At 45.0% G+C, this 13,735-nt stretch overlaps 1 protein-coding gene across 1 annotated transcript in view; it reads right to left on the bottom strand.

The window, feature by feature from the left end:
* The window catches only part of col11a1b (collagen, type XI, alpha 1b), an 84,142-nt gene that overhangs the window by 31,314 nt on the left and 39,093 nt on the right, over window positions 1-13,735 (bottom strand). Inside the window, exons 21-36 of the mRNA XM_023822278.2 lie at window positions 13,664-13,717; window positions 13,530-13,574; window positions 12,695-12,748; window positions 12,193-12,237; window positions 11,674-11,727; window positions 11,192-11,236; window positions 10,829-10,882; window positions 10,702-10,746; window positions 8,141-8,194; window positions 7,525-7,632; window positions 7,187-7,240; window positions 4,036-4,089; window positions 2,832-2,876; window positions 2,677-2,730; window positions 2,526-2,570; window positions 172-225 (exon numbers count right to left, since the gene is read on the bottom strand). Of these exons, the coding sequence (XP_023678046.1) occupies window positions 172-225; window positions 2,526-2,570; window positions 2,677-2,730; window positions 2,832-2,876; window positions 4,036-4,089; window positions 7,187-7,240; window positions 7,525-7,632; window positions 8,141-8,194; window positions 10,702-10,746; window positions 10,829-10,882; window positions 11,192-11,236; window positions 11,674-11,727; window positions 12,193-12,237; window positions 12,695-12,748; window positions 13,530-13,574; window positions 13,664-13,717 (864 nt within the window). The remainder of the gene's footprint in view (window positions 1-171; window positions 226-2,525; window positions 2,571-2,676; window positions 2,731-2,831; window positions 2,877-4,035; window positions 4,090-7,186; window positions 7,241-7,524; window positions 7,633-8,140; window positions 8,195-10,701; window positions 10,747-10,828; window positions 10,883-11,191; window positions 11,237-11,673; window positions 11,728-12,192; window positions 12,238-12,694; window positions 12,749-13,529; window positions 13,575-13,663; window positions 13,718-13,735) is intronic.

The raw sequence follows: 13,735 nt of genomic DNA, 5'->3' as shown, positions 1-13,735 counted from the left end.
CCAAAATACTTCTAAAGCTACCCAACATCTATACAAATAAACAAAGCCACAGCGTTTTACATGGATACAGATCTCTTGACCTACTCGCTATCTGTGCAAATAAGGTGTGTAACAAAATATCGGTTTGTTTATACTCAGGATGAAATGGGACCAAAGATGGAGGAGACTCACTGGGGGTCCTTTTGGTCCTGGGAATCCAACGGGTCCCTGTGGGCCTTGCGGCCCCTGGAATGCGGAGACCAGAAATCAGGCATGAGAGTTGGGCACTGGAAATAGGACCTTTTAGTGCATGAAAGCCTCTGGTGTGTGTGTGTGTGTGTGTGTGTGTGTTGTGGGGGCAACTAATCTCATAGCTGAATAAAACATGCAGGGCCTCATCCGTCATGTTGTGAAGTTGAAGAGATGTCTGCGATGAGCCCGACTCTACTGACGTGACGTGGGTAGGAAACTGTGAGCTCCAAACGCTTCAGAAGCCTTTAGGAAGGTTTCTCTAAGATGAATAAAACTGGAGTGTCAGGACAATGGGCGGACGCATACTCGGGTAACTTCCTGCGTTCCGTCGCCCATTATTTTTTATTTGTTTTTTGTTTTTTAATCCAAAGAAATGCACACAGATCCAAGTCTTACCCCAGCCGGCACATAGCTAGATATATTTGCAGAGGAAATTCACGTTATCTTCCCAGTTTAAGTTTACAACAGTCACCTCTGTCTCAGATGACACCAGCAAGTTTAAAAAGGTATACTGTAACCCCATCACATTTACCATGGTTAGGGTTAGGTTAGGGTTAAGTTTATGGGTAAGGGTTAGGTTTATGGGTTAGAGTCAGGGGTGGACGATCCTGGGGAATGTGCACATGTGCGAATAATCATATCTTAACAGTCTGCTAGCCTGAACGATAACATGAAAAGTCTCATTTCTATACAAACTGTACTGCACTGTACACTTTGCATGTCAAATTACATTGTCGTTTCTTATCTAGACTTCCATCTGTGAGTTTCTGTGATCTTTTGCCAAGGTTCAAAAATATTCCCGTTTAATTGTTGTTTTATATATGTTTTCTACATGCATACATTTACCCAGCCACATATCCATCCATCCATCCATCCATTTTCTATACCCACTTGTCCTATTCAAGGTCCTGGGGGGTCCGGAGTTTATCCCGGAAGCTACAGATGCCAGGCAGGGAATAACCCAGGATGGGGGGGGGGCAACCTATCACCCACCAGTCATACACACAGCCCACACCAACATGCGTTTTATAATTCTGAAGGTCTGTTCCAGCTCTGGCTTTAGTTAATTATAGCATCTTACCACCTGTAAATGGTTCCCTGGCAGCGCCCCCCAAGTAAGATAATCGTGTCACTGGGCTGGGCAAAGCAAGACGAGTTACGGCCCAAGCAGAAAATTGTTTTTTCCTCAGTGCCATGATATTGTTGCCATGCCAGGCAGCAACCCTTAAACACAAACGACCGCTGAAAACATCGAGAGGGCTTTGCTGATGCTTATCACAGAGATATGCCTGCCCACATCCATTGTCACATCACAGTCGCTAGTCCAGGTGCTGTTAATTGAGCCCAGGGATTCCCTGTTTTAGGGCACGGCTTACTTCATTGAATAAGGTTGCATCTGAAAGCAAGTTTTGGTGTCTTTCCTGTTAGCTGGAAAACTTTTTGTTCCTTCATTATGTCACTCAATTGATTTGTCTAACCAACAGTGGCAAACATGGTGGCAATTTAACAACAACAGTAATTGCTCTGCAGAACAGTTTTTTTGCATCAATTAAAATTATACTTATTTTTAGAAAGCAAAGAACGTAAAGATCTTCTCTACTAAATTGTTCAAATTCAATAACACAATGTCCTCTTCAAAAAGTTCAAATGATTTATTGCATCACCCACTAGATTTGGAAACTCCCTGATTCAATCAACGACAACAATGGCATTTGCTGCTAATGGCATGTTTATGATCTGCTTAACTTCTTTTCTCATATTGGTAAAGGGCAAAAGTTTTAGTGGTTCAATAAAATAAAAGCCCAAAGGTTTGAAAAGTACTCAAATGTTTCCAATAGTAGGTAATGGAAAAAATTCATCATGGAACGTGGATCTGAAATTCAAAGGAAATCATACCACTGTCTAAACCTTACATCTGACCTTAAATATGTGCTGAACATGAGAACAAAAATGTCAGAAGTTATATAAAAAAAATGCAGTTCAGATTGTTTTTTTTATCTTAAAAGCACCACAAAGCCTATATTGTTCCTCTCTGCCCCTTTCATCAGACTCCCAGATATCAAATCCGAACTAATAGTTTCCAGAAGTAAACAAGAGGCTTTCCTGTCCTCATGAGACATCCAGAGATTTGTTAGATGGGATCTTGTGACTGCATCGGGTGCTTGTGCAGCTCGAGTGGAAAAACAACTGGATTTAATTTTTTTTTTGTAAAGGCCTGATCTTTTTTCATGCCCCCTTCCATGACAATAACAAAGCCGCCCCCTCCCCCCCAAAGAAGGTCAGGGGGCACTTACCCTTTCACCGGGGCCCCCTGGAGGGCCATCATTGCCTGAAGTTCCCTATGCAGAGAGAAGGGAGATGGGGGGGGCGATTAAGATCATGAACTTGGGGGCAAATACGGCTCAGAACCAGACAAAACCCGCTCCCCAGAAGGTGGCATCATACCTTGAGGCCTGGTTTTCCGGTCGGGCCCCTAGCACCGCGGGCTCCACGAGGCCCCTAGAACACATAAAACAGAGCTCGGTCTAGACAGGTCACCTGGATAAAGGCATCTAAATGGATTTAAAAAAACCCGGCAGAATAGTTCATTAAATTATTACCGTCGGGCCTCTCTGCCCTCGTGGCCCAGACTTTCCAGCTGTGCCCTGAAAAGAAAAAATAAAACAGAATCAGTAATAAGAATTATGCTATTTACATGAGAATCAACTCGGCATGAGAATAAACCGGCAATTTATGTCAGACATTCTATAGGTGAGACTTTTGTTTAGACTGCACTCCTGCTCGGGAGAATGTGGCAAATAGTCTCCCAACATTTACATGTTAAATCCCCTGAAGGCAACAACAACTTTTACAGGCATGCTGTAAAAGTCCTCTGTGTACGAATCCAGTGTCAGGGGTTATTTTAACTGAAGCATCATATTGTCTGGCATTTTGTGGGCCTTCCACATGGAGCCGATCAGAGCAAGCAGCCACACGAACGGCTTTCTCCATGGGTAAAGGGCCCCGGGCCCCGGGCCCCCCTTTGACCTGTGTTTACGACATCTGAGAGCGGGGGGCTGGACCGTCCGCGGGCTGACATTTTACACCGTTCCATCGGATCAGCCCGGCTCTCTCTAACAGTTTACAGTCGTGGTATTTAGAGCAAAGACCACTTGATGCAAGGCAGAAAGCTTGTCCTTGACATTTCCGGCGTGAATAGCCCCAAGTGCCTGCGCCTATTAGCGAGAACATTAATGTCCATCCTCCTTTTTTCTCAGGAGCCAGGATCTTTTCATGCTTTCAGTAAACTGGGCTAAAAAAAGACTGGGGGGGAAAAAGAGGAACATCAAGATCGAGAACATCAAGATCGAGAACATCAAGAGGCAAACAAACTCAAACAAAAAGTGGCAGTTCAGGTGCTTTTCCCGCAAAATCCGTGCTATTGAGTCACGTTCAGAACCAGGGTGTGTCACTTTAAGCTTAAAAAAACATGCGGGGGTTCTGCTGGAATAAACTGACCTTCATTGGGGATACAATTAATATCAGTGTCAAAAAGACAGCGAAATCTCTTCGGACCAAGAAAGGCTGGGATGATAGTCAAAGGAGACATTAGTATTCTGAGCTCTTAATCAGTGCTGAGATCCCTTCAGATGTTTCCTTCCAAAGTGATTGTCACTGATTGAATTTAAATAGCTTAAAAAGAGGACAGAGGAAGGAACTCATTGTAGGTACAATCACGGTGGCATCGGGACCTCAGTGGACTGAGAACTCGCGATGCTGACAGGATCTCCGCGCTCTTTGTTTCGCCGGCTTGGCATGCCGTACCCGAGTTCCTTTCTCTCCGTTGGCCCCTGGGAATCCTGGGAAGCCGGTGGAGCCCTGCAGACAGAGGAGGGGAGAGCGTAAGGGTCGCCCCGGGCTCTCTTTACATTGACTAATCAAATACGACGGTGATGCATAAAAACAAAAAAAAGGTGCCCCCTACAGTCTGAATATGCGAATTTTGTAAAAATCAGAATCCAGATATTGAGTGAAGCATCTGCACAGCAATGAAGTGGCAAGAAATTAAAAAGTATTCATGAACATCAGTGCGTCTGTCTTTATGAGCACTCCCACATCAGTGCGTCTGTCTTTATGAGCACTCCCACATCAGTGCGTCTGTCTTTATGAGCACTCCCACATAAGTGCGTCTGTCTTTATGAGTACTCCCACATCAGTGCGTCTGTCTTTATGAGCACTCCCACATCAGTGCGTCTGTCTTTATGAGCACTCCCACATCAGTGCGTCTGTCTTTATGAGCACTCCCACATCAGTGCGTCTGTCTTTATGAGCACTCCCAAAGCAATGAGTGCATCTTTTAATTTTAACACCAAATTTTGTTGACCAAGAGAGGAAGTGGGGTGGGGATTCACTTTATTTTGAGTGAGACACCCAGAACCTTAACATTTAATCATTAATCATTCGTATAAAAGAGGTAGGTGCCCCCCCCCATGCATCTGCAAATAAACACAATGGCATTTCTAAATTCATAACAAAAAATAAGATTAATACAGTTAAAATGTACAGCCCCTGCAGACATCCAGGAGCGCATCACTGCAAATTTGTTCACACAAAAAGACTGTAGTGATGGAAAGAGTTCTCATGGCAAATCTAAATGCCACTTTTATTGTTATAAGGTCAATTGGCTGACGATGGTACAAATTAAGGTCGCTCAGTCATAATTGCAACAATTCCGAAAAACAGCTTACCGGCGTATTTTCAATCCGGATTGCATGAGAAAAGCATTAAAGTCATCAGTTAAATGTTTTCACGTGAATGCAAGTGTCCTGTTTTTTGTTTACTTTAAGTCCTTGTCTATAGCGATCAGCGTCAACTGCATACCCTGCCAGCCGCTATCTATTACACTCAGACATGCACACTACTTTAAGGCTCCCACCCAGGAGCATTGCGGGTAAGGCACACACTCCTTTGAAATTTATCCAAGCACTAACTTTTTCAGTCATCTGCAGGTTGGCCAAGCTGCCAGTGCCCATAACGCCCTCTAGGGGACGCTTATATAACAGTCAACTAGGATTCCAATCTCCCCACCATTCCGCTCCACGGAACAATAACCCTAATTACGTTCCAAGACGCCTACATACATGTACTCTTTATTAATCAATTATTCCCCTTGATAGTTCTGCTTCACTGCTTGCTAACCTCTTGACAAACAAAACTTGCTCTGAGTTTTTACATACCGGAATTCAGCCTCTGACCCAAATGACAGCCTTTACCTCTTGGGCTGGTAATGATAGATTATTACACGGATTCTGCCATGGTCAGTCCTCCGTCTTGACTAGTCACGTCGAGAGGCGTACCCCTGCAGCCAGGAGCCGAATGTTGAGCGGGACGGGCAATGTAGAATAGGAGAGGGGTATATAACAAGGGGCCTGTTATCATCTGATACCCTAACCCTCGTTATAAACCACTCCTACCCCTTGTGATAAACCCCTCCTACTCGACATTTCCCCTCCCACTCGATATTGCCTCTCCTACTTGACACTTGGCTCCTGGGTGCAGCAATATATACTTGGTCACGCCTGCCGATCACTAGGAGTTTGTCATTCCGCTTACGGCAAGAAATGATTTCCTTGATTGAGCCTCAGGCGTTGCGTAACTGCCAGGGTTTGGCCAGAAGCAACCGACCAGTGACTTGTGCATAGCCTGGAAGGCTGAATCCAGAAGGGAAAGGTTAAGTATCTAGAGAGGTCAAGTGAACACAGGACAAAGCAGGGAGACCAATAACAGCGTGGCTGTGTCGAACAGGAGTGAACACGACAAAGGGACAAAGGACATGCAGGTTAAGGGTCACGATATCAAGTATGTAAGTTATTCTGACAATAAAGAACAACTGAAACAATAAAAGCCACTTCAAGAATGATCACAATACACCGTACACTGGCTAGCTGTTAGTGCCTAGAAACATGCAGAAACCAAGACAAAAAACAGCACCCTCTAGTGGACAGGAGGATGCCCTACAGGCTGTAGTAATATAACCATCAATAAACACAGTCAATGAACAGTCAATAAAGGCTATAATCTTGATGAATTGTATCTATCAGCTGAGTGGCTTCCATGCAAATATATCATTCTTGGTGTTTTTACAGTATCCTCTGCAAGCGTGCTGTAAGTGCTGGCTAAAACTAAACAGAAACTAAACATACCAGATTAATTCAACCAATGCAGTACATCAAATGTACATTTTACGCCAATGCATGAAGATTTTCATTCCAGTCCAGTCCAACAAGCTTCTGCTCGATCCTCACACGATCCATCTGATTCTTGAATAGTTCTGAATTTGACCTAAACCATTTTTGGTGTTGCAAGAGCTACAAAATGTGCCAACCGATGGCCTCCGAGGACCAGAAGTGAATATCTGGTTAACCAGAGCTCAGCCTACAAACCTAACTTGAACCAAAGTGTTCGGTTACGGGACTAATCTGTTCCATAAAAACGCCCTAGTGGTTTTGGCTGACACTCCTCGGCAATCTCATGGCCTGTGGCTCTTACGGGGCCACTGTTCCTAACCCGACAGCTTGGCCAGACTGCACTACAGAGAGACCCATAAGGACCTTTATTTAGCATTATCACAACTGAGCTGAGAAGAAAAGGTCACCTCTACAGGACTCCAAAGTCACCTCTACAGGACTCCAAAGTCACCTCTACAGGACTCCAAAGTCACTACAGGACTCCAAAGTCACCTCTACAGGACTCCAAATCACACAGTCTGTGATAACAACAACCATCATGAATTATTCTTTTGATAAGGTGAATTAATTATACGTTATAAAATTTGTTCGTTTTGAATTAATTATGTACAGTTCAATTTACCCATTTATGGCTCATTTTTGGAACACAGAAATGTGTTTATCTATGCTAAAAGGTAATTAATTTAGCAGCTATTTCATCCATGCACTGGCTAATTGCATCCGCTTACCTTTGGCCCTTGTCTTCCTGGGTAGCCGGGCAATCCTGGAACACCCAGTTTTCCCTGAAAAACACATATTTTTCAATAATACCAAATAAAGAATATTTCAGAATTTAAATAATTTAAATGTGTTAAATTTGTCTTTTGAACATATTCATTACTCAAGAAAACAGCTGATGTGGGTTGTAATGTAGCAAATTGCTCAATAACATATCTGTTAACATTCCTATGTCCAGCCCAGCTGAAGGCTAATTTGAATGGTTATAATACACCGTTCATTTCGTGTTTGGAAACAGATGGGCTCCACATTCAAGATCTGATAAACAGATAGAGGTTCCAGAATGTACCTTCTCTCCAGCCAAACCCACTGGTCCAATGTCCCCATGAGGGCCCGAGCGACCTTTGGGGCCCTCCGGACCATCTTCGCCTCGGTGTCCCAGAACACCATTCTCACCCTGCACAGAAGCATCACAGGGGCATAACATGCAGTGTCCCATTAAGAGGGTCAACTCAAAGCTGTCAATTATTTGTGCCAGTTATACATCACAATGTGATCATTTCATTCATACTATGGTGGATGCAACTAAACCAAGAACAAACCTTATTTCATGTCTGGAGTTCGCCTGCTGCTGTATGATTCTAATCAGAGTTCATGTCCAATCCCAAGCAGAACTTGTGTCATATAGATTACTAGTGTCTGCTACATTGTTTTCAAGCAAATAAGACTGTGAAACAAACAGGTATTTCTTAGCTTGTAATATACGGAACATAATTGTCTTTGAATGCATGTTAAGGCCTGGAAAATTTAGATCGCCTGACAATATTACTGTGCTTCTGTGGATTTCCCCGTCAAATGTAGCCCCACCTTGAGGTTAAACGTAGCTGTATTTCTGTAACAACGCTAAGTTCATGCATACTGAGCAAACAGCAGAGCTGTCGTGTTTTAGACGTTTGGGGTTTTACCCGATCGCCCTTGAGGCCCATGTCGCCCTTGAAACCAGGGAACCCATCCTCTCCCTAAAACCAAGAAAGGAGACACAGATCAAACGGGACAGTTCTCCTTCACAAGTGTCACCAACGAGACATCACAACACTTAGACAAAGGAATAGCAAACGCAAAGCGCAAAAGTGTACGTTATTAGGCAAAAAATTATCTTGCAGAAGATTGAGTAGTAGTTAAATTATGTGAAACAACATAAATTAAATCACGTGACCCTACTTTGCTGCAAAATGATTGACATTCCAGACTGAAGAGTGGATATTAATGTTACTCTTTTTGTGACTCAATACTGACCTCTGGATGGTATCAACAACAACCAACGAAAATGTTTCAGCTGCTTAAGAAAGATTTGAATTTCTCAGGGAAGATGGATAAAACAATAAAAAATCCTTTAATGATTCTGAGATGGACTTAAAGGGCAAAGAAGATATATAGATGAAAAATGCATCAAAAGGGGGTTACACTGTTGAGAATCCAAAAGGGAAGTAAAACTGCCACCTGCTGGTGAAGACTCAGATTACACCCAGTAGAGGAACGGCAAGGAAACAGACAAAACCACGTTTTCTTTCTCAGGACGAGGTTTAGCAAGGCACTTGGTCAAGCTCTTACACTGAATAATGTACGTCCGATCTTGTCGCATTATCTGCAATCACTGCCTTACATTTAAAGAACTTAGTAACGGCATACAGCTAAATTTCTAAAACTCAATTATTATTTTATCCTGTAAAACAGGAGCAAGTGCCAGGAGATTATAAATAAGCTGATTTTCGTAGCTACTGTTTTTTAAGCAACCCAATTAAGTAAATTAGGTATAAATTATTCAATATAACCAACTAATTTTTTTAAATACTGGGTTCAAAGTAGCACAGTTTTCTGTAATACAAATTTAAAAAATCCAATGTCAAATTGGTTAGAGTAATTGAGTAATTAAGAGAATTATTCATGCAAAACATATACAGGCGGACATAAATAAAAGTGCATAATTTTATACAACGATAACATCTCTGGAAGTGAGAAGAGACCCCAGCCTCAGTCATTAATCTCAACTAAAACGCTCCAGCACAAAAGCAGCCACAGACTCCCTTAAATCCGACAAGTTATCCGGCTAAGCAAGAAATTCTACTTCATGGAACACCTCCTCGACCTTTGATTCAACGGGCAGTCAGCTGTCTCCCTGTCCATCCTGGACCTGCTCCAGCACATTTCCGGAGTTCGCTCTTCCCCCCCGCCCACCGCCAACACGCACGCCGTCCCCAATCGCTGACTATAGCAGGTGTCCCTTAAGTTCGGTGACTCATCGCTGTCTTGCAGAAAGGCACCGTGTGTAAACACCGCTTGCTATGGGTGGAGACGCCTGAAGGAAAGACGTCACGATGGTGCAAAGATCAATGCATATGAATATAAACACAGTGCTTTCAAGCTGCTTTTTAAATGGTCATGGCTGACCTGATGTAATGATAATCAAATGGGCCCTCAACAAATATGGTATAGTGCAATACTGTAATAAACATATACTCAGAAAATGTATTCATAACTAAAAATAACTGCACAACAATAATAAAGATCTGACTGGTCTAGAGGAGTGTGACTCTAGTGTAAAAAAAAACAGGGCCCTCAAGTTTCATCAAAAGTTTGGAGTGAGATTACATCTGTTAGGGGTGGAGCGTTTGTCTCACAGTCAATGCGTGAGACTCGAGAGCCCTGGAAAATGCAGATTTTAAATACCTAGCAGTGTAACAGATATTTGGATTGAGGACAGCTTTGGCAAAAAGCAACCCTGACCAACCAGACCTAAGAGTCCAGCTCATCTATTCATAGTTAAATTGCCCCTTTTTCACTTTGAAACATGCTGCTTTTCTGCTTGGCGACCCACATTACTAAATGTAATGGGACCGCACCCAGTCTGCCAGCAGGGCTGAATTCCTTGCATTTCGCTCACGATGACACTCGAAGCTGGTGTCTTCCCCGTCAGCGAATGTACGAGTCGACAGGAAGGATGTCGGGCTTGTTTTGTTCCTGCCCCGAAAGGTTTCAAAACCTGAAGGGTACCGTGAATAAAGAGAACCAAATCAGGCCATAGGCTAAAGGGAAACGACAGTGAATGGGCTGGAAGAGCAAGGGCTCATGGGAATCAGGTGGTTTGGCCCCTAGTGCGGTGCGTGTACAGCATAAAGCGCTAACCGCTAACCTAATGCGAACGGCGATCCCCAAAGCCATCTTGGCAGGGCCGTCTCCTTCTAGTCCCTCCCTCGCCACCAACTCAAAAAATGCGATTACAAGAGCTTCACGCTCACTGGGAAAATGGCCCATGGGGCACATCTGGGAGCCAAGCGGAAAGAAAGATACGGCCGGCCCTCCAAAGGAAGCTGGGCCGGAGTTTTGTCACTGTAAGCATTAGCAGCAGATGCCGTGAAACCTTTCGTGGAGCGATACCGACTCCTACTCAAACAATTCTCTGCACGTCTCTTCGCCGACTATGGGATGGTTACTGGGAGCCAGCGCTAAGGAAAACGGGAGTCGTTACCTTCTCGCCCTTGTGGCCCTTGAGCCCGCGGATGCCATCAGCACCCTATCGCAAAGAGAAGATGCAGGTTAGTCGCGGAAGAAGACAGACTAAAGTCATGAGGGCGGTAAAGTCGGAGATGCCGTACCTTCACTCCACGGGGGCCTGGGTAGCCAATGGGACCATGAGGACCACCATGTCCCTTAAAATCAAAACCACAGAGTGATCAGAATGGTGTTGGCTCAATCTCATTGGTTCCCTCAAAATGTCTGGTTAAACAGGACCAATTGCTCTTCTCCCACAATGTGTTGAGGAATCCGTCCTATTGGGAGAGGCCTTTCTTGTGTAACTTCCCAGGTCTCTGACACGGTGGTTTTGATAATGCACCCACCAGCTGACACCAAGAGCGCTAACATCTGCTTTTAGCCGCTAAGGGCCTCCATTAGCCATTAGCCACAGTCAGTTCCGTTCGGGACGTCCTGCTGGCAGACGTTACACACAATTCACTCACCACAGACCCCTTCTCGCCTGGTGGTCCTTCTTTCCCCGGGTGTCCCTGCAAACACAATGATTTATTCAGAGGAGAGTAGAAAGCATGCATTTGGAGACTGTGGATAGGAGTGCCGCTCACATCCGACGAAGCAGGAAGATATTCCAGATTTATATGCTTTAACCAAGTGCTATATTTTGTAGGGCTATAAATGCACAAGGAGGAAAACCTGTCCGCTCCATTAGCATTCATTTTCTAGGCAAACCAAAGTTCAAAAATAGGAGCAGATCGAGGCACGAGATTGGTATCATTATGGTACAGGGAGAGTGAACATGACAAAGATGGATCTTTTAGTATCAGGGAGCTGCAACCCCCCCTCCGGCTCCATATTAAGCTGCATTTTCTTTAATACTGATATGCCACAGCTGCTGTTCTCGCCAATCTGGGTTTTGTGCCTGGCAGTGTTTAAGGTGTCAGCCCATTTAGCGCGGGGTCACACTCACAGGGGGACCGTCGGCTCCTGCCAGGCCAGCCAGGCCTTGCTTGCCCAGGGGACCCTGGACACAGGAAAAGGAAACAGCAAAGGGTCAAAGGTCAAAGCCGGACGCTTCTCGTGTTCACCCTGAGGACATGTAAATCTTCAACGCTTCAGCAGAGCGGAGAACGATGCCGCAGAATAACACAGATCTGAGGCTAGATTAAAGTTACGAGAAGGAAGAGGTGATAACCATGTCTGTGACATGCCGGTGCTGTCGGCAATACATCATCCCTGACCACTTCAGCTGTCTAAGAACTGCAGACTAAGCTTAGAAACACATGTGCGCTGCCACCTATATTAGCTTAGCTTTTAGCATGCACGTGTGTGCGTGTGACCACATATATGGATCTGTGTGTTTATGCAGATATTTGACCGTAGTTTATGGCCAAGAACTTAAAAACGACAAGTAGTTAAAGTCATCAGCCTGCAGATGGTGAGAAGTTGAAGGGAGAAACTCAAGTCTGAGGGAAAGTCAAGGACTCACTTTTTCACCTGGGGGACCGATGGGGCCTTGAGGACCAGGAAGACCCTGCAGAGCAAAGGGAGGCAGAGAAGAGTCAACGCTTTGCACGCCGACACATGAATTTGGGACAGGAGTGAATCGAGTTGGGGGGTTGTGACCTACTCGAGGGATGGGAGGGGTTGGGGGGGGGGCTGCGATTCACAAAGTGGCGATTGTGCTTCGTGTCCGTTCCGTTTCACCGCGGCAGACGGGGGGGGCACGCCGGGTAACCTGATCCCCCCCCAACCCTCTAAGGGCACCCTTCGCTACTGGAATTTCAGATGCATTAATAACATGCTTTCAGCTGAGCTCCCCCCCCCCCCCCCCCCCCACTTTTTTCAGTGACAGGAGCTCCATCCACTCCAAGAAATTCCATGTGCTCCAATTTAGCACACAGGAGGCCTGTAGGAAAAGTGGGAATGAACCCGCAAACCATCATTTAACACTCAGCAGGAAGCAAAGGTTCAACATGCGTGACTCTCACCTGAGCTCCAGGGATTCCTTGCTGGCCAGGAGGCCCAGGTTCTCCATTAGGACCCTTAAAAAGAGATCAAACCTTTACACCTTATACTGTTCCTCAGATCTGCTGTTGGTAAAGATCCCCTGACTGATCATAACTCCGAGTGACGCTTAGCGGCTGAGCGGCTGCTGCTTGTCAGATCACCGCGCTTTTAATCTAAAGCACCATCCACAATTGGCAAATCGTCCCCTTATACAGCAGGTTAATTACTACAGCAGTTCTGGTTCAATGAGGAAAACTCTGAGGACCCGCTGGGATCCGTGAAGCAGGGTCACATCTGGTGTTTATTTTCTAATAATGTAACCTACACTGAACATTCCGGGTTTTGGAACTGAAACAATTTGGCCACAATTCCAGCTCATAATCCATTATGGCACCTACTACCCGCAGCGCTCGTGGTCTGCTGTTCGATGGCTCTCTACCCAGTGGTAGGACACCAGGGACTCTCATCGAGAGCTGACACCAGTTCATGGAACGGTGTCCCCCCCCCTTCAAGACTGTGGAGCTACTTGCAGGGGATTATGGAGGATGTGACATCAGAAATGGTCAAAACTGGTGACCTGCCAGTCAAGCCATTAAGCCACATAGGTCGCCACCCAGGATGCCATCTTCAAGATGGGGGTGGAGCCAACAGTGAAGCTTGCCAGGGGTGCCACATGGGCTAGAACTGGCACTAATGACAAAATTATTCAGAACAGGATGCCTGCGTCGTTGCGAAGGAAGACTTGGGAATTTGCAAATAGCAGACATATTTCAGACCATACCTTTTCATATGTACCAGAACAATATGCATTCATACCATGTTTCCTTTCGGACCAGCAGGACCATCTACACCACCAATACCCTATGGAAACAGACAGAATACATCACCACGTTTGCTGTCTCCAGTCGGGTAAAATTATACTGTAATGAAAGATACTTGAAAACTCGTACAGGCTGTCCGGGAGGACCAGCTGAACCTCTGGGACCAAGCAGGCCTCTTGGACCCTGGCAAAGAAACAAAAA

Source organism: Paramormyrops kingsleyae, chromosome 21, assembly GCF_048594095.1.
Source record: "Paramormyrops kingsleyae isolate MSU_618 chromosome 21, PKINGS_0.4, whole genome shotgun sequence".
NCBI lineage: Eukaryota > Metazoa > Chordata > Actinopteri > Osteoglossiformes > Mormyridae > Paramormyrops > Paramormyrops kingsleyae.
This window is presented reverse-complemented; position numbering and strand designations above follow the sequence as displayed.